Here is a 20155-nt window from a genome sequence, read left to right on the forward strand (position 1 = left end):
AAGGGAAAGTAAGAAGTTTATTATCGGTAAAAAGGGTCAATTCTCGGCCTTCGATAGAGTGCTTGAAATGCCGTACAGCACAATATATAGTTAGCAGTTCTTTACCGAAAGTCCTGTAACTCGATTCAGTGTCTAGTAACTGTTTCGAGAAGAACGCCAAATCTTGCTAGGAGTGGTCAACCCATTGTTATAAGACTCCCCCGATTGCTGAGTCGGTTGAATCTACTGCGATACCGATGGGTGCTTAGTGTCCTGGTGTGCAAGCATGGTTGCCTTTGAGATAAGTTCCCTAACTGTGGAGAATGCATTTTGCGAGGTGTCGGCCAGATTAATAGATTTTGCATTTCCATGAAGTAGGCCTGTGAGCGGTTTCATAAGAGACGCGCATTTGGGTACGAACCGTCTATAGAAACTTACAAGGCCGTTATATGCGTAATGGCTTGGTGGTTGTCGGTTCTGGGTAATCCAGAATGGCCACCACTTTGCTTCTATGAGGTCGGATGCTTTGAACATTAATAGTGTGTCCTAGAAAGTCTAAGGAGTTGGTTCAGTTTTGGCATTTCTGAATGTTTACCGTAATGCCATGCCTTTGAAGTCGTTCGAACACAATGTCCAGATGCTAGAGATGGGATTATCTGTCCGAGCATGCTACCAATCAGTCATCATGTACGAAGTTGAGACCTCGGAAAACGTCATCTATGAACCTTTGGAAGGTTTGAGCGGCATTTCTCAGGCCGAAAGGCATTCATAAAAATTCGTAGAGTCTGAAGGGAGTGATGGTAGCGGTTTTTGGAATATCGTCAGTAGCCATAGGGATTTCGTTATAAGCTTTAACCAAGTCGATTTTCGAAAAGACAGTTATGGCTTTCAAGGTGGCTGTCAAACCGTGAATATGAGGCAGCAGGCAACGATCAGGAATGGTTCTCTCATTCAAACGCCGGTAGTCACCAGTTAGACGCCAATCGATGCTGTCCTTTTTGGGGACTATGCGCAAAGGAGATGCCCATGGGCTGTTTGAAAGTCGAATGATTCCTAACTCTATCATGTGGTCAAATTCGTTCTTAGCCAACCTCAGCTTTTCGGAAGCCAGTCGACGTGCTTTCGAGAACACAGATGGTCCTGTGGTCGTGATGTGCTGTGTAACATTGCTGGTTACACACGGCAATGTCGGTTGCGGTTGATATATCCCAGAGTACCTATCGAGTAATGGATGACAGAATGGGTCTGTTGTGTGCCTAATTGTGATTGGGAATAATTTGCATTCGGAAAAAGAAGTTACGGAAACAGATAATTTAGCGTTTCCTTCTACTAGCCTCTGATTGCGCGTATTGGTGTGTAGCAGATCTATACCAATGGTTGGCAGAAACTTCTGAACCATGAAAATCCAGTGAATGGCTTTGCGTAAACCCACGTTAGGGCAAACGTACTTTTTCCCATATGTGGCGATCGGTTTTCCGTTTGCCGCCTGTAAGTTTAAAACAGATCCGTGAAACCTGTCGTTAGAATTAGCAGGAAGGAAGCTAACTTTTGCTCCAGTATCGATGATCACATCTGTGACGTATAACAGACGGTTATGTTCGCTGGCTACGGTCTCCGTTAACGTGTGTCGGCTGGGAAGTTTCCCGAATTGTTTTTTTGTGTCGGTCGATTTTGGGTTCGGGTAATTGTCGGGTTTTTTGCAATTTTTGGAAGATTTTCCATGCTGGTTATGATACCAGCACCAGTCGGGGTTACCCGTCTCTCGGTGTCTGGAGACAGATCGTCTGCGTGGAATGCTTCTTCGTGAGGTTTGCGACCGTTTAGGGTCATTGCGAAACCGAGGGAAACGTGCCAGTTTGTGACAAAGATCTGAAATGTCATTCTGTTTCTCTTGAGGTTTTCCTTTGACTGAAAATGCCACGGCATTTGAGGCCTTATTGATTGCGAGGATGCGGCCGGAAGATGCAGCCAGCTCGTCTACGGCGTTGTTTTGAAACGAGACGAGTACTGCTTGCATCTCTTGCAACATGTCTGTCGCAGAACCATGTTGTAGGTCGATACTATTAAGGAGTTGAACCAATCTTTGTCGATCGGTTAGATCTCCACGTTTCAGAATGGACCGTTTTAGAATTTCGTAAAGTTCCGTAACATCACGAGTAAATATACTAGGTGTTACGTACCTGTTGGACTCGCGCGGTAGTGCTTTTGTGCGCGTGAATCAGTCACTCCCTGGTCATGGAAATCGGCCTCGGTGTAGCAGAACCAGGCTTCGATATTATCTGGTCAGAAAGGCATTAGTTGAAACGAAGGTGGGAGCATAGCCTTTAGGTTAAGTACTTTGGGTGTCTGTTCCGTCATGATGAAAAACCAAGTATGAGAATGAACGAAGAAAAAAGTAAAATATATCCGAAAACTCGCAAAAAATATCACAATATATAAAAGTTAAAATAAAGCAATGGTTTATGAAATTCCAAAAAGAAACAGACTCACAGTTTATATGTTGGTGTACCAGATCACGTCGGGCTTAACAATGAAGATGTGACATGTATCGTAGTTCGACAACACTTTGCCAGTTACACCTACAATCGAATCGCGCCCACTCGGTGAAATCAAAAGTCAGAAGCGAGGAGGTTGGAATATATACTTGATGGATTATCAGTACATCGAGGAGTGACTAATCTAATCTGGCTAGTGATCACAGGAGACGTTGAGGGCGCCGTTGCGAACCATGATCTGGCGCGGATGCATGGCCGAGCGCTTTAGACTAGTTAAGTCCATTAAAACTAATCTGGTCAGCATCCAATGTCAACCACTCACAAAGCTATCGATTTTTGAAAGATTTATGTGCCCGCTACAACTCTCATATGGCTAAACTAAACTGTTTCCATTTTCATATGTTACTATCCGAAGTGACTCGACCACAGTTTTTAAATTACCTTGGTGATAAGTTTGCATCTGATATGCTTTAACTTTTCTTGTCTTTCGAAACAGAGCATTCATAGGGACAATATGAAAAAGGTTCACAAGACCAGAAGAAATTACTTGTCAGCTTGCTATCGACTTTTCCAACGGATCACCAACGAATGGAATTCATTACTCCAACACGTGAATAAAGCTCCATCTGTAGATGCTTTCAGAAGAAATTTGGCCACCGTTGCCAGGATCAGCACAGATCACCAAGCCTCTTGTCCTTACCAAAGTGAAGTTGAGATTCTCAAGTCGAAATTTTAAACTTTTAACCTGATATATCCTAGTTGGCTTAAAATCCTAAATAAACATTCTGCGCCAGGTAATAAGAAAAGTACCCAACTTCATTGTATTATGATAATGTGAGATTTTGATGGATCAATGAACTCGAGATATTGAATGTCATATGTAGGGTGGCAGGTTTGAGGTTTTGTTTGTACGGTTGCTACTAAGTGCAACAAATCAATCATCAGAATATGGGTGATAATCTGTGTAATATTGCTCGATATATTACACTGTTAACAGATGAAGACAGGTTTGTTCGAAAAAAAGCTCTGAAGTCTGTGGAAGACTACTTAAGTACTAACAGCGATAAAGAAAGTACTATTTTTAGTACAGTAGCAGAAAACCTGGCAAAGACTCTAAATGATCCTGTTGAGGTCAATCGCGAACTTGCAGTGAAAGTTTTAAAGCTCTTCATAGATGTAACTAATGACGTGACACCTGTGCTTCCATTATTAGTGCCTGTACTGGTTATGCGTTTAGGACAGAAGGAAATAATAGAACATTCCGAAGAAATTCGCTACTCCACACTTAATCTCTTATATATTTTGGTGAATAGGACTGATGAGATATCTCCGTTTCTCGATGATTATATTTCAGTAATTCAAAAGACACTTGTCGATCCATATCATGAAGTTAAAAAATTGTCTTGTAGAATAGCAGTCGTTTTATCAGAAAGAAAATGCCATCGATTTTATCAAATTTCGGAGTCTATTTTGTTGCCCATGTTGTCAAATCTTACACATCAACATTCTAAAGTCAGATTAGAAATTGTGGTCGCTCTTGAAAAGGTTTTGCTGCACAGCCAGGGAAAGCTTGTTGAAAATGTTATCGCGCCACTAACTCAAAGGCTTTTTGATTCATCATCAGCAGTTAGACGAGCTGTTATTGAACTGGTGGGCTCTTGGTTGTTGGATTTACCTGATCGGTATTCATATCAAACAAAGTTATTGCCTCTGCTTCTTTCCGGTTTCATTGACGAATCAGATGAAATTCGTATGGTTGCTACAAAATTATGGCATCATATAGGTAAGTTAGGAAGATTGATTAAACTTTGTAAGCTTTCAGGACTAAAATTTGAGAAAGAGAACGAAGAGCAGCTGAAAGATAAACTGGATTTCGACCACGGTCCTCCATTTCACTATCCATGTGGGTGCAAACGACCAATACTGGGTAAGTTTTCCAAGTAATTAGTATCCCCCACAAGAGTGCTTGATTAAGTCAAAGCTTGAACTGCACTATTAGTTTGCTGTTATCATATTAAGTTAAGATTCATGATGTTATCTGTTAAAAAGAAACGACTTAATTTTGTACTTAATATGAATCCGAGCTGCTGAACTAAAATTAACGATGCGACCCATTCTTTCCGATATCAAAGTAGACTTCTTCATAAGTCTATGTCCTTGTTTCAGGAAAGCTGGGAGCTTCCTACCAAGTTTGTTCCTTCATTGACAACCTTAATACTAAATCGAATACAGTAAATTCCATATTACATATGACTAAACCCACATCATATTATTCATGTTGCCGCTGAGGCGGGCGTTTTCTCACTGTTCCATGATCATCTTCTAAAGAAAAACACCGAGCCAAAACTTGTGGACATGAAAAAAGGCAGAATTTGCTTTTCTTATTAAACTAATTAGGTAGTTAGTTGACACAAGGGTTACCCATTCAAACCAAGGGTCGACGTCATATAATGTAAGGCTTATCTATTCAGGCCAGTAGTGTATTTCACAACCCTTCACTTGAAAATACTGATTGTCATGTGAGTATTGAAATGTCCCGGAAGCCATCAAATTTATACTAGGGAATCACTCTCCATTAACTCATAGTTGACCATTTCCTATCTTTAACGGTCATTTTATCGAAGATATCAACAACACCAATAGTACACCTTGTGTAGCTTTTTCTTTCACACTTTGAGTCAAGTTACCTTATTTCCGTAATGATATACTACAATAAATGTATACTGAAAGAGTATGCTTTTTTACAGGTTGTCGAGAGCTCGTTTACAGATCGGCATCCAAACTATTTCCAGGTTTATGTAAAGATCTCTCAGACTGGCAAGAAGCAACACGTTTAAAAGCAGCCAGTTTAATACCAATATTAATATTACATCTTGAAGAATCTGCTACTCAACATACTCAGCATCTTTTAACTGGTATTGCAAATGGTCTAGCTGATGCACTTAGTCGAATATCACCCATTGGAAATATGTCTTTAATAAATATGATGCCTGTGGTTTCATTTCGGAAGGAAACATCTTATTCGTCAAGTATAACTACTACTGACAAAGTAGATATAATTAGTTTAGTCGTTACACATGCCACATCTCAGGTGTTTAGTTTATCTGAAGTCAACGAGGCAATAAAAGTTATTAATCAATTATTTATTGCTGCTCAAGTTTTGGGTTGCATGATCTCCACTAAGGTGAGTTTTTAATATTTTTAGTACTTAAATTACCCGTTAAACACTTATTTTGGAAGGATGTTTCAGGAGTACAAGGTAATTTTTTTAGTAGAACAGTTCAGAGACCTCGAAGACCAATCACCATATGTCACTTTTCTTTTTTGAACACCGGTCTGGTATTCTACTAAATTGAAATAAAGTTCATTGACTTAGTTTTTTAATCGAACTGATTTCTAAAAGTTATAACATTCAAATATGTCTAATGTTTACCTGATTCTAATCTAATTAGTAGAGTCCACGAGTTAATCGTTGGGAGAAGGGCTGATCTCCATACTACTATCCACTTTATTTGACACATTAAAGTGGCACTTGTTAGGAAAATCGCTATTGTTTCTCATTGGATGATTACTGGGAAAGACCATTCTAAAGTGCTATTTACCCTTTGAATAAAAATAGTCATAAGTTAGCTCACCAAAGCCGAGCTTTTTCAATTGTACCATTATAACCTTAGTCCCGACAAAGTCACAGCTATTCCATCGTCTAAATCCTTCTAAATAACTTGGAAACCTGTCAGACCGTTATGTATGATGTTTAAATAGTAGCTTTTATTCGTTAGTATATTAACAAGAGAAAATGGTGTTTCAGTAAATAGGGAATTAGTTCTGTCTTCTATCTGCTGTTTTTAATGACTAACTCAGATATCTTGATTAAATTTACGCAAGTTTGTTTATTTATACCTTTTAAAAATTAGGTCTAATATTTGCAAATCCCAATGCTATTTATCGATTCCTTTCACTACCTGTATAATTCTAGGTAAATTAGCGGATTATTCAAACAAATAGAGGAAAAAACTTAAGCTAAACGTGGAATTGAAACTGAAGTATATACTGATGTGTGATTTGCTTGAATAGCATGAATTACTAAGAAAATTAAAGTCCATGTAACCTTTTTTTCAAAAAATTGATGACCAATTTACTGCTTCCAGATAACTAAGTTTTATGAAAGAAATCTCATTTACCCATCGAAATTTATTCTAAATGTATTGCGAGAGCGCTTTTAAATCAAAAATAAGTATTGGATTAGATGCATGCCTATACATTCTCATTTATTATGTTAGTAAACTAAAAGGATTTCATTGAACTTGAGCATTAGCCAGAAGTTTTTTCTTGTTAGTAAGTTTACATAAGAAATGAGACTACTATTCTATCAATGTATACTCCACACAACAATGGCAACTAATAATAAACATGTCACTCAAACCCACTCATAAACCATTTATACATATTACAAAGTAATAAATCAATGAATATTTTCGCACCAAATTTCGTGTCCTAAAATAAAAATGTTTTCGTTAGTTATAATTACGAATATTTCCCGAAACGTAAGCAAAGTTAAATGAAGAGAATATACAAACTTTTCTTCATACAAAATGTAAATATATGGATATATATTCGTATGGCTTCCAATGTGTTCAAAAGGCGGATTATAGAAGCATAAAGCAGGTTCGACAAAATTTTTTAGATAACCATGGAAGCTAAATTTGTCTTGGTGTGTTGATCTAATGTTTCGGGAATGAGCTCGTCGTTCCAGTTTTTCTATTAGTCAACCAAGCAGGACTATGCTCAGCACTCCGATAGTATGACTACTTAGTTATACGCACGATACAACTGACTTCGGTTTCGCTAAATGATAATTACAGACAATTCGACGATAATGTATTTGGCTATTAACATACATTTCTAGATATCAGAATTGGTATAAGCCCAAAATGATGAACACGGGTAAAGATACTTAGAGAAAAAGGCACGTAATTTTGAAAAATGGATTGAAATATCATGGTGTATGGGAGGAATAGATTGGTGTTAAAAGAGAGTCAAGGAAAAATCAATCTTACCAGTCATAGAGAAGTCAGTGACTGGAATCTAAAAGAAATAAGAAAGACAAAAGGGATAGGGAAAACCAACCAACTATTTAGCTTCGCCAAAAGACAAGCTGATGCAATGAATCCAACAACAAAAGAACTCACAAACAAGAGACTAACGACAGATACTATAACGAATACATGGTGACTACAGAATGTTTGGGGGAAGAATTGACAGATAATCAAAAAGTCACTAGAAGGACTGTGTTAAGAACTAATCATGAGTTCATGTTACTCAAAAGTGAGGTAATTTTTTGTTTCGTACCTCTCTTATAGGTATGGAATACTTTTACGAAGCTCATGGTGGAGCGATATAACAATTTTTCGGACATGTCTAGTTACATTTTAATGGATAGTTGAGACTTTAGGAGGAGAGCTTGTTGAACATTTATCAAATATACCAAAAGTATATTGATAAAATTCACATCTGAAAGGAATCCTTAAGCAATTCGTTCTGTCTTAAAGGGAAGTGGGGAGGGGTATTGTACTACCAATATAGTTTAATCACATCAAGTACCGTAGTTATTGTAAACTTGCTGGGTTTCTGAGACTGGATTCCCTGTTAGTGGTACAATACTTCTTCCACTCGCCATTCGAGTCAATAAACTCTGTAGGTATTCCTTTTGGCTCCTGAAATTTAGCACTTGATTTGCATGAATCATGGTGTAAACTCCAATGCTTTTTCCTTCAGAAAAACGAATAAGTTCAAACAATTGATGCTTTGTAGTTTAAATCATAAAGCGACTTTATTTAAACATTATATTAAAGAAGGATAGACATCTGTTTCATTCTAGTATGATACTCCTCAGCAGTGCGTATCCATAACCTGATCGGGGATTGAGTCCAAGGCCTTCAGGTCTTACAGAGGGTGACCACCCTTTTAACCAGCAATAATTCTCAACGCCACTTGGATTTTGACACCGTTTATGATTCGCAGTCTTTTATTTATTGACTTTAGAAAAAGTCGGTTACTAATGCATTACCATCTTCGATTTATGTTTGTATATAACCAAAGTAACTTAAGAACCAACGGTTATTCAGTTATACATATCCTATTTTTCACAATTGTCTACTTATCTTTTTGTTTCTTGCATAGTTTTGGTGGCATTTACTGGAACCATGTCTTGATCGTTGTACAGAATCTGCTGCACCATCATCATTAGCTGGCCATTTACTCCTTTTATCTGGTTTATTTCATGGTAGTCCATTAAACCAATTAATAATAACCGACGAAATGAAAGGGTCAAAGCGTGACTCATCATTGAATAGGTTTTCTACTAATGCGACTGATACTTTCACTAATACTACCAGTACTGCTAATACTTCTGATAATAATCATAGTATTCATGATGATAAAATTGATGAAAATAATGATTGTCAAATGAAAAGTGGTCACGTCAAGGAGACCTATACACCAATCAATTATAGTACATTACATAAGATTATCGCTTATCTTAGTCAAAATGAATTAATCTCTGTCATATCAATTAATGCTAAGGCAGGTCTATTAGAATGTGTTCAAGTGTGTATTAAACATCTTGAAGAGGCGATTGTTTTATTAAAACAAGAACCAGAACAACAAGTGGATACTTTGGAAACCTTACAGTTAAATGATGATAGTCATAAAAATATTATCCAAGCTACCTATAATGCAGCAAAATTAATAATTCAAGATGACCAGGTAAGTAAGTAGATAACATTTTTCACTACATTATGCATGAAGTTGTACATTATATAAATGTTTGCGAAACGGTTATGTCCTGGCAATTTTTTTTTCCAAATATAGAGCCTTTAAAGTATCACTCGTATGTGGATCTCGGCAAACTATATGTTATGCCAGTTCCACCAAACCCCAATCCGATCACATATTAATCTGAACAATCGAACAGTACTACCGACCGCTATAAAAGAGATACAGTTAACAACCAGGCACGTGTGTCTTTACGAAACTGTTAAACTACGTTGCTTACGTTACCTTCTCAAGTTGATTGATTGAGCCATTTATTACATATACCAAGTAACTGCATATTTCTCCAACTAGTAGCATAAAGAGCAACTTATGCCAATCCGAGTTATCTTTGATGCCGTAGTGCTGTTCGTCTGACTTTTAAAGACTGTGTTTACAATTCGTTAGTAAGGGCAGTTCTGCTGTATGCTCGTAAAACTTGTCCCAGGATGTCCAGTGGCTCTGTGTTCGATCATCGTTGTTATAGTAGGTAGAAATCTGTCAGCCTGTTTTGAATTCAGATTATATTATTTGAAATTGCAAATGGGAAAAGCTGTTATACAGTAGATACCAACGTACACAGACACGTCACTCTAAACCACCGTCTTCGTGTTAACGGTTAATAATACCACTGTCCAGTTGTGGGAACGGAATAAAGTTGAATGGAGTTCCAAACTGTGACCTTGTTAGTTAAGAGCTGAATCCCTTCAAACACTGGATAATCGACAGTTTCATACGCATTGATAAAAACTTAATTTGTGTCTAGTCGTCCAAAGGAAACGTCTTCGTTCAGTGTCTGTCGTTTCTGTTACATGTTGCCCCAAATGTATTATCCTAAGAGTCTTTCCCACTTTAACTTTAGATCCGTTCATGTTTGTTTGAAATACTTCTCGGAACGGGTGCAACTTGGCCAGAAAACGACGTGGTCTCATCAGATTTCGGTCGTACAGTTCTTAGTTCATGTGATAAACTCATGCAAAGGTTAGCAGTCTGTCATCGAGACTGTATAAATTTATCCAGACAATATCGTCTCTCCAAGGAGAAGGACTTTGAAGTAAATTCAGTACCAGCTAGTGATATGGATCAACTATTTTTCAACTGTATGCCTAAGGTTAGTTTGTTTTTTGCGTGTCATTAAAACTTGATCGATTTATATATATATAGTTATCATTGATAGCTTTTTGTCATTCCAATCCTTTACATTCACTTATGTTAATTGCTCCACACTATTTATTACCCGAATGCTAAAATTCTAATATTTGGTTGTAAGCAGCTGATGAGAAACCACGAAATATAATGAATTCATATTATTCTGCATCAATATTTTTTCTGGCTTTATTTAAATTTGTAATATCGTTTATACATATATGCTCCTGAAGATTGTTGATAAACCCTGGCCAAGTATGGAGTATATATCGAAAGAGATGACCATAAATTTCAAAAAGTTCTATATATATATATATATATATATATATATATATATATATATGAAGCGATGGCTCACCAATTGTGTGAGAATTCGGTTCACTAACTCAGAGCTCCGAATCCTACTCCAAATACATGGATTTGTGCAACTGCATAGTATTACTAGCTCTTTTATTAGGAATATGACCAAAACCGAAACACTCTAATTTTTATCTGGTAAATGAATGTGTTGTAGGAAAATATATGCAATAAAATAATGGTTACTTATAAGTAACATAATCCGATTACGTAATGTAAATATCACCAGTCCCTTGTTGAATTCACACTTTCATTTTCAGTTACATAATTTGTCTAATTCTTTGTTTTTTTCCTCTTGTTACTGAATTAGTTAATTTATAGATTAAATGAAGATTTGGAAAAATCTATTTCATGGAATCCACGTTCAATCGGATTAGCGATACTTTCACGTTGTTTACAAATAGCTACTGGACCGGCATTATTATTCACATTTAATGATCATGATAATAATAGTCAAACTAAAAAAGAATGTTTAAGAGCTGTGCTGGATCTTTTAGAACGTGGTTGTCGATTAAATTGTACACCCGGTGGCTGTGGCGGTGGTGTCGACAATGGTAGTAATAATAATAGTCAGTTTGATAAATCACCAGGCGGTACAGATCCACTAACATTAGCTAGTGAGGCTGAGCTTCGTCTACGTGGTTTAATGTTGCTTACAAAACTGACAGATAATAGTCAGATTAGAGTAAGTTCACATGATTGTTATTATTATTATTATGCATTGTTTATCGTAAATACTGATTGACATCGAGGAAGTCCATCTCAAGATGAATTTATGCCAATAGAGACTGACGATTTACAGCTCTGAATAATAAATGCTGGGAGTTATAAACCCTTCATATCCGTTGACTATCTGATCAGTGAATAACATCATTTGAATTTTTAATTATTCAATATTAGATTTCCTTACATGGTAGTAGTTATTTAAAGATTGATGTAATTGTTGCATACGTTTTATTTAACAATCTTGTGGGATGGTGACTCACTGTTTAATGTGTCATGACCACTGGTTCGCAAATTTGAACCCCTCACCAACTACTTTGTTTCAGGTGACCGGGTTTAATTACTGACTCTTAAAACTAGAGTGCTGCCAATCATAGCCAAACATTATTACATCATGTATGTACCTATGTAAATTTGTTGATAATTTGAGTGGTTAATTTTTTCGGATTGAGCTGTATTGTTTTCCAGTTTATTCTTTTAAATGACATTGTCACATATCTGACACTTGAATCAATTCTGAACCTTTTTATTATTTTTGAATTTTAATTTTTCAGAAAGTATTATCATCTCCAAAATATTTGAATTATTGTTTTCCTAAATTAATTTTACCTGTATGTGTATGGAGAGCTGGTCGTACATCAGAAGCCATGCGAAAAGCAGCTATTACAAGTTATTTTGCATTATTAGCTAGTGCTGTATCAATGCATCATTTATCTGAAATTGTTTTAAATTTACGAACTAACAGTGAAATCAACATAGATAATTGGCTTTTAACTAATAACATTGAGTCTATGCATGAGATTATGCAAGAGTTAACAAATAAAGAGGAAGTTTGTGATAATAATAATGGTAAGTTAATTATCCTTTGTACATTAACATAATAGGTACATGGAATTTGTTTAATTTTCCAGTCCATCAACCAAAGGATGAGTTTACTGCGCCGCAGTTCTCTCCATTCTGCTTCGTGGGTATGAACCATGCCCATTACCAATAGAGGATATTTGTAGGTTACTAGTATTCACTGATAGGTATCTTCGAAGCATTGCTTGTGTGTTTTGAGACCACTGAGTGGGCAGTGCTGAGTTTAGGTATAAGGTACTAGGTACAGAATGCAAATCCGTTGGTAAGGTAGTGAAACTACGTCAACTTATACCCAACTGCCGCCTGCCTCAACGGGCGGTGTTGTTTGGTGTAGGAGTAGACTGGAAGAAAGCTATAGGGACGAAAACCAAGACGACACAACTCCATGAAGTAACTGACAATTCGATTGAGCTATATAAGTAGGTGGAGACTAACTGTTATAAGTTGTAGCCTTGTGCCCTATCAATATATAACGTAATGATAATGCCAATGAGAGGACAGTGACATCGACCGAACTAATGACTCACAAACCCGTACGAGCAGTCTGGAGTCCTTATCGGTCCTTCTTCCTGCCTAGCCCTACCTGTTGAGTCTAGAATACCAATCTCAGCCCCTGCGATATGAATCATGTATTTCAAATATACTGGGTTTATATACAAACCAAACAGACCACATCACACTATAAAATAGAAAACATCTATACATGATCTAGCCAAAAATGGCTGTGAGTGTGGAAGACTGTAATTAATAGACTGGGCATAACTTAAGAACGGTCAATCGTATAGTAATAGTCTATAGGTCAAAATAAAGCTTATGATAAGAGGAATATGAATATACACAGTTTAGTCACTTAACAATTATACTATATATGGTTAGGTTCCACGTAATTATCGTAACCAATGGTTAAAGACTTTGAGTGACATATCTGAAAACCGTCCCTAGATGCATTCATCATTCATCTTCCTTTAGAATCTGAGCCCCGAAATCTGCACTTTTATTTGCTACTTCCTATGCGTAATCTTTCCTGCTACTACTGATCTTGTTACCATCCCCAACACTTTACAATTTGTCCCGATAATTTTATCTAGCTGTGTAGTGCAACAACTTGGACCAGTGCACATATGTGTCAGATTTTACTTTACCATTGAAAACCAAGAAACACTGGACAGCTGATTCATCTTAGTATGAGACAAGTATTCATTCTTATCAACCTATTTACCATCTTTGTTTAGTACTCTGAGTCTGACTTAAGCTTTGGTCACTCGACGTTCTCAACATACACGGTCTATTGATTTAAAAATACTGATTATCAAATTACTCGTAGCTTACAGATGTTTTCTACTTTTCTAGATCATGTTTGATAGCCGTAAATGATTGAATGATGCATGTTTAGTAGTGGATGTTTCATTTGTGAATTGAAAAGGGATGAAAATCCTTAAGACATTTACATAGGAACTGTATACTATGGTGAAAATTGACTTTTTTTCTAAAATCAGTGTTTAATATTTTATTACTAGACGTGACGGCTGAATGTTTCTAATGACCGTATAAATAATATAGCATACAAATATTTTCAAAGAATAGAATGAGACGATTTGTACATCAAACCTGTTTACTTAATTGTCTTTTCGCGGGGGGGGTGTTTTTTACGAAACAGAGGGGACCGAAAGCGAATGTCCGGCGCTTTAACCAGGTTGGTTGATACAGAGAATCCACCTAGGGAAGTTGGGAAACCCTGATTCCAAACTAATGATGCGTATGGGCCCCAGGATCCTGAGGGAAAAATGGCGTATGAACCAATTGTTGGTCAACGGCTACCATGGGACTGCATCTCCTAAAGTTGCTCCACTGCCTTGTAGATTAAACCTTTAGGTGAAAGACTCCAGGTGTGGCCCCCTAAGAAAACCACTTTCGGTTTTTTTGGAGCCCGGTCAGTATCCTAGCCCTCACATAAATCATTTGATTTGTGTGGCGCATGTGTATTTGGTGCCCCCTTGTACCAATGTTTATGTGTTTAAATAAATAAATGTGAGGTACCAGTTCAATAGATAATATCACATATCATCGATTTCAGTTAGGGTTGCTCACAATAGTGATTAAATTCTCCCAATGTAGCCCTGCTATTACCGACATGGCACCTTGAGATAGGCAGTGGCCTTCATAAACACCTTTCAAAAATCTACCTTCTTCGACAGATACAACTTTATAACCTCTTTGACTGATTGATCTGTGTTACTTGCTTAGATCTTTACTTCCAACTTGTATGAAGATGTCGTGCTCGCTACTCTACCTGTAAATTAGGTGTTCGATTTTGTGTGTGATAATATTCAGTTCCCTCAACCGATATTGTCAACCCGTGGTGTAATTTTTCTTTAATTCATGGGTTGTAATCACTTCACGTATTCTTTCTCACGATTCTATTTATTTAATTATTTACAGCTAACAATGGGATACAATCCTTTCCAAAATATAGTAATCTACCAAGTTTATCTGGCTCCTTGTTATCTTTGATGTTGGCACGTTTAGGTTCATTATTAGATGATGATTTGGAAGGGACTAGACGTTTAGCTTGTCTTTGTTTGACAGTATTCTTTAATGGTCTTCTTATACCTTCACCACCAATATCACTGACATCTTCATCACCGATGGAGTTATCTGACAGTAATCAAAATCATTATGAAGGTAATCGAGTGATAGATTTTCTCAATTCACCTACATGGATTCAACCGCTTACTACTATTACTAATACTGCTAGCAGTACTATTAAAAGTAATCATGAATCGACCAAAGAATATAATGTATTATTGCCTTATTGTCCACTGGCCAATTCATTTGGTGATCAAGTCTATCGTTTCTATGGTAATTTTATTAAGCGTCTAAATGATTCGAAAGATCAGGTAAGTTCTACTTCACTGTTACTGACCTCTTTGATTGTTATTATTATTATTATTAATTATTAATAATTAGTGTATTGACAATAATAAGATTTACTTCATAGTTAAATATCAATTTAATCAGATGAATAGTTCCATATACTAAAAGAAGAAAAATAATTGGTCATACGGTTACGTAAATGGTTCATTTCAACTTTGTTCTACTTATTGCTAATACCATTTTCATATTCTGCTTTTACAATTCCATTAGTGTATTTATATTATAAATCAATCTTTACTATAATTCTACCGTTTAGTAACTTGTGGACACAATATTTTACTGTGTTGGTCCCAATTTAGAATAAGAATAGAAAGGAAACAAAAATATATGTTGTGAGATATCAACTCACTGAAGACAATGGTGGACGGTTGCTCAATTTCATGGATTGGTTGAAGTTAGACATTAACACCGTTGAATGCCGGCTCAGTGGTTCTAGAGGTTAGGCGCTCGCGTGCGAGACTGATAGGTACTGGGTTCGAAACTCGCGAGGCGGGATTGTGGGTGTGCACTGCTGAGGAGTCCCACAATGGGACAAAACGGCCGTCCAGTGCTTCCGGGTTTTCCATGGTGGTCTAGCTTCAATTGACTCACGATTTCAACTATAAAAATATATGTGCTGAAACCCGAGCGGCAAAAGATACTGTGGTAAAATATTTATATGAGTTCCTATGGGATAAACATAGAAATTCGATAACTTAAGTCCATCTGTAGGCGCTAACCAGTTGTATAATGCACTAATCAGCGCTCCTCGACTTAATCTTATGTATACAGTACTCGGAATTCTATTCATCATGGACTAGTCTCATTCGGGGTATGACTAAAATCTATGGAGCACTGAACTGCTGTTTCATCTTAGTATGGGACTCTTCAGTAGTGCACACGCAATGTCAAACTTGGGGTCGAAACATGACCTTTAGATCTCGTGGATTATAAAATCCAGTGACGCAATTTCAAATTTAGCCAGCTTGCGATTTAGCTCAACGATCACACACTACCATAGTTACCTTTTCTGAACTCCATTTGTCACGAATTCTCACTAGAACTTCATTAGCATCTTGAGGTAAGTCACTAGCGAGCTGAATGTTATAGTTTAGTTTTTGGTTTAAGGAGTGTTACTGTCAAATTAATGATGAAAAATTATTTCTGTTATTTCTTGGATAAATTTTCTCCTTGTATCTTGGGTTTGAAGTCTGCTTAAGCAACTGAATACGTTCACATCATCTATTCTAAGCTCTCCTCTATCACTCTCATTCTTTTGACCAAAGTAGCTACTTGAGCTCGCGAATGAAAAACTTGTTTTTCAACATTGAAATCGGACACCTCGCAACACAATTTCATAGATATTTATGTAGTTATACCTTGTTGCTGTCAACAGCAATTATATATATATATATATATATATATATATATATATATCAGTATGGGGTTGTAGATATTATTAAGTTTTTGATTGAAATCATGAATCGATCAATACTAGACCATCACTGAAAATATTTATTCCTTGATCCTAGTGTCATGTCATCAAATTCATTCGTTCTCTGTGAACTATATTTCTTACGTTTAGTTTTGCACTATCATCATGGCTTATGTTATGATTTCAACTTGTGGGGAGTCGGATCGATTTCGTTATGTCCGTGATTGACTAGTATCACAGCTCACTCTTTGACCCAATACATTGACTCGTTCGTGTAATGTAACGGATCCGTCACGCTAGAGTAATTATAACTATGCTGAATGGTTATACCTATTTACTAGCTACAACTTCATGTACTTCGTTTCAAGCCACTCTCTAAATGTGAGAGCTATTGTTACTACCTACGTTTTAAAATTGAAATTTGGTAGTGTGGTATTCGAATCTTGAACTTATTGTCTGATAAGCACTTTAATTAATAAAGAATTGCTTTTTCACTCGTACGGATATCTGATCTTAGGTATTTTAGAAAGTTGTTTTAAAATAGTCTGATTTATCCACTCGAAATTTGATTTAATGTTAAATATGTTGGAGAGTTCAACGAACTGACTGAATTATGCGCGAAATTCCGAAATTCAAATCTGTAAATCAGTAATATCATTTCAAAATAGATGTAAAATATTTACAAACTTTAGTTCTTGACATGTCTGTAGATTTTGTACGCTGCAATGTATGTAACCGAAAGGATGAGTCTTCCTGGAATAGGGGTATAAAGATTAATTACAAATATATCATGATTCATATATCAGCTGTGTCTAAATTTACAATAGATGTCAATAATCGCAACTGTCACTGAAAACACAAAACTTCCAAGCTGTTACACCCTAAAACATATTCAGGGAATGTATTACATATTGAGAAATGATCACTTTTCTATAATAAATAAAAAGAATGTTACAGATACGTGGAAACACTCCTTAATGATAACGCACGGCAACCGAAATATGTTGCGCATCATGTCGTAAACTTGATCGAGTTTGAAATTAATTACTGAATTTTAATAAGTAGTACAATTTAACACACAAACATTATCTGGCATGAAAGCAATAAATATCACAAGTATCAAGCAGTACTAACGTATAGTTTGTTCCGTCTTTTTTTTCTTTCTTTCCGGATTTATAACTAGATACGATTACTTATCTGTGAAACAATCAATGCATGGATTCGTCTACTTATTCCAATGTTAACATCATCATCAACAACAACAACCATTAAAACATCTCAGCAATTAAATCCAGTTTATACTGCTGTTATAGAAGATTTCTTAAATAATCTCATTATTCATTTAGATGATCCTAATTCAAGAATACGTGCCAGTGTATCACGTGTCCTCTTAAGAATCAATCAATTCGCTTCAGATTTGGTGATTAAAGTTTTAAACAAAGCTAAATTATGTCATCGTTCATCTCAATTATGTGATAAACTATTAGAATTTTGTCATTCACATTCTCAATAACACTCATAAAATAATATTATCGATAAAGTGGCCGAAGGAAATGAGGAACAAGTAATTAAAGGATTGAAATTTTGAAGCGATAATGGCCTACATCTTTGGATAATCTATGCTCCCACATATCTAATTAAGTTATATATATATATATATATGTATATATATATATATATATATATATATATATACTATTGTTGGCAAATCTTTTTCTAATTAACTTTTGTTTTTATTTGGTTAGTCTTTGTATTACAACATTTCAATGCACAATCTATAACGGATAACGATAGGTCACATATATTTTTTTTAATATTTATTTATGTGAAATTACAAGTGAATAAAAGAAAGTACCGTTGAAAATATCGTTCCTTTTTTTTTCGGTGTTCCGTTTTTTGTTCTTACAAAAATTAATGAGGTAGATTTATTTTTGTGGATTATTAGGTGATCAGTTTTTTTTTTCACTTTAAAATCATATATACATGAATTGTAGTTTTTGTGCTAACTGACAAACACACACATACACTCAAACATTTGTGTATATGTGCATTTTTGTTTGTTTGTTTATCTTTAATGGGTGCTTCCTGGTGTCACGTAATTTTTTTTACGTTTACTAAAGTAATCGGGTCAAGGTATACTGTACTGACAGTTTCCGACGAGCCACCGAAATAAACGAGAAATTGATTTTAAATAGTAAATGTAAATTGAAAACGCCAGTATGATTAGCTTATTGTTAGATATCATGTTTTTGATTAGATTTCGGATTTTTGATGGATTAAATGATGGATTTTTTTGTTTAACGAATTATTAAGTTTAGAAGGTAGGCGTTAGAATTGAGTTATTAGAATTAGGCGTATTAGGATTTTAAGGCGTTAAGGATATCAGGATTTATAGCCAAATATACAGATAATCACCGCGCAATAAGTTCATTAATCATCTTTAAACTCTGGATCATGTTTTTCTCGATATAGAGCTTTTTGATAAAAGCTGTATTTCGATTGGTTATGCCTTAGGTCAGTCTTGAAATCTCTCACGGTTGTCACTGAAGCATACATTTACCGATAATGCAGTAGGGTTATTGGTATTTAAAAGCTGTTTTTAAATTTTCATCCGACTTTTAGCTTGTATTCTAGTGATGAAGTTTATTGTGAATTATGTAGAATGTTGTAACCGGGCGACCAAATGCTGGTTTGCTCATTCAACTCTGCACCATATTCGGCGTTCAAATGTCTTTAAAGTATTGCTAATGGCTAGGATGTTAGACTTTCCGCCACTAAGTCTTGGGTTTGAACCATGCCACATCTTCTTCGGTTAAAGTAACCTGTATTGTATTATTATCCAAATACTTAAGTTAATTCATAGGTTATAAACTTCGGAGTACATGGCAAGCCATGCCCTCACACAATTCAGTCAAGCACAAGGGGTAGATAGTATAAAGATCAAGTGCAACGAAACCAACACGATATCAGTTCATGAAGTTTTTGGCTGTTAGTTGGTGCAGACTGACGTGATTAAACGTTGATGACATTATCAAAGTTACCTTTCCAAATTTAACACTTCAATACTATTTCACTCATTAGATTTCACATTTTATTTTCGAATCGTATTCTTTGTTTGGTTTTTTTTCACAGTAATTGACACTACAATTATTTTGATTTTTCTCAAGTCACTTCGTTAATTTTAATTCGCTATGATTTGGTGTTGCGATGTTAATAGATTTGCATTTGTCACTTTTTCACTGCTTGAGGCTGAATTACTTCTTTTGTTTAAGGTCTAATCATATTAATTAAACTGAAGTGAGTTGAGTGGATACACATCCGTCACCCAATGAGCGGCCGTCGTACTCCTATATGCGTAAAAAATCACTATGCATAACCCCATCGATCGAGCAACATTTTTAGTTAGTCGTAGTTTCTGTGGTGTATTCATGGAGTG

At 35.9% G+C, this 20155-nt stretch overlaps 2 protein-coding genes across 2 annotated transcripts; one reads left to right on the forward strand and one right to left on the reverse strand.

The window, feature by feature from the left end:
- Positions 1-745: 745 nt before the first annotated feature.
- On the reverse strand, positions 746-1996 carry Smp_190590 (hypothetical protein; the record flags this gene model as incomplete). The annotated part of the gene is made up of 1 exon (XM_018797663.1): positions 746-1996. One exon carries the CDS (start codon positions 1994-1996, stop codon positions 746-748), a length of 1251 nt encoding a protein of 416 aa, XP_018652683.1.
- Positions 1997-3378: 1382 nt separating this feature from the next.
- Positions 3379-18232, forward strand: Smp_045590 (hypothetical protein; the record flags this gene model as incomplete). The annotated part of the gene is made up of 9 exons (XM_018797665.1): positions 3379-4257; positions 4297-4401; positions 5222-5658; positions 8655-9239; positions 10147-10395; positions 11098-11472; positions 12065-12359; positions 14811-15268; positions 17903-18232. Exons 1-9 carry the CDS (start codon positions 3423-3425, stop codon positions 18230-18232), a joined length of 3669 nt encoding a protein of 1222 aa, XP_018652684.1. The 5' UTR covers positions 3379-3422.
- Positions 18233-20155: the final 1923 nt, after the last annotated feature.

Source organism: Schistosoma mansoni, chromosome 5, assembly GCF_000237925.1.
Source record: "Schistosoma mansoni strain Puerto Rico chromosome 5, complete genome".
Taxonomy (NCBI): Eukaryota; Metazoa; Platyhelminthes; class Trematoda; order Strigeidida; family Schistosomatidae; genus Schistosoma; species Schistosoma mansoni.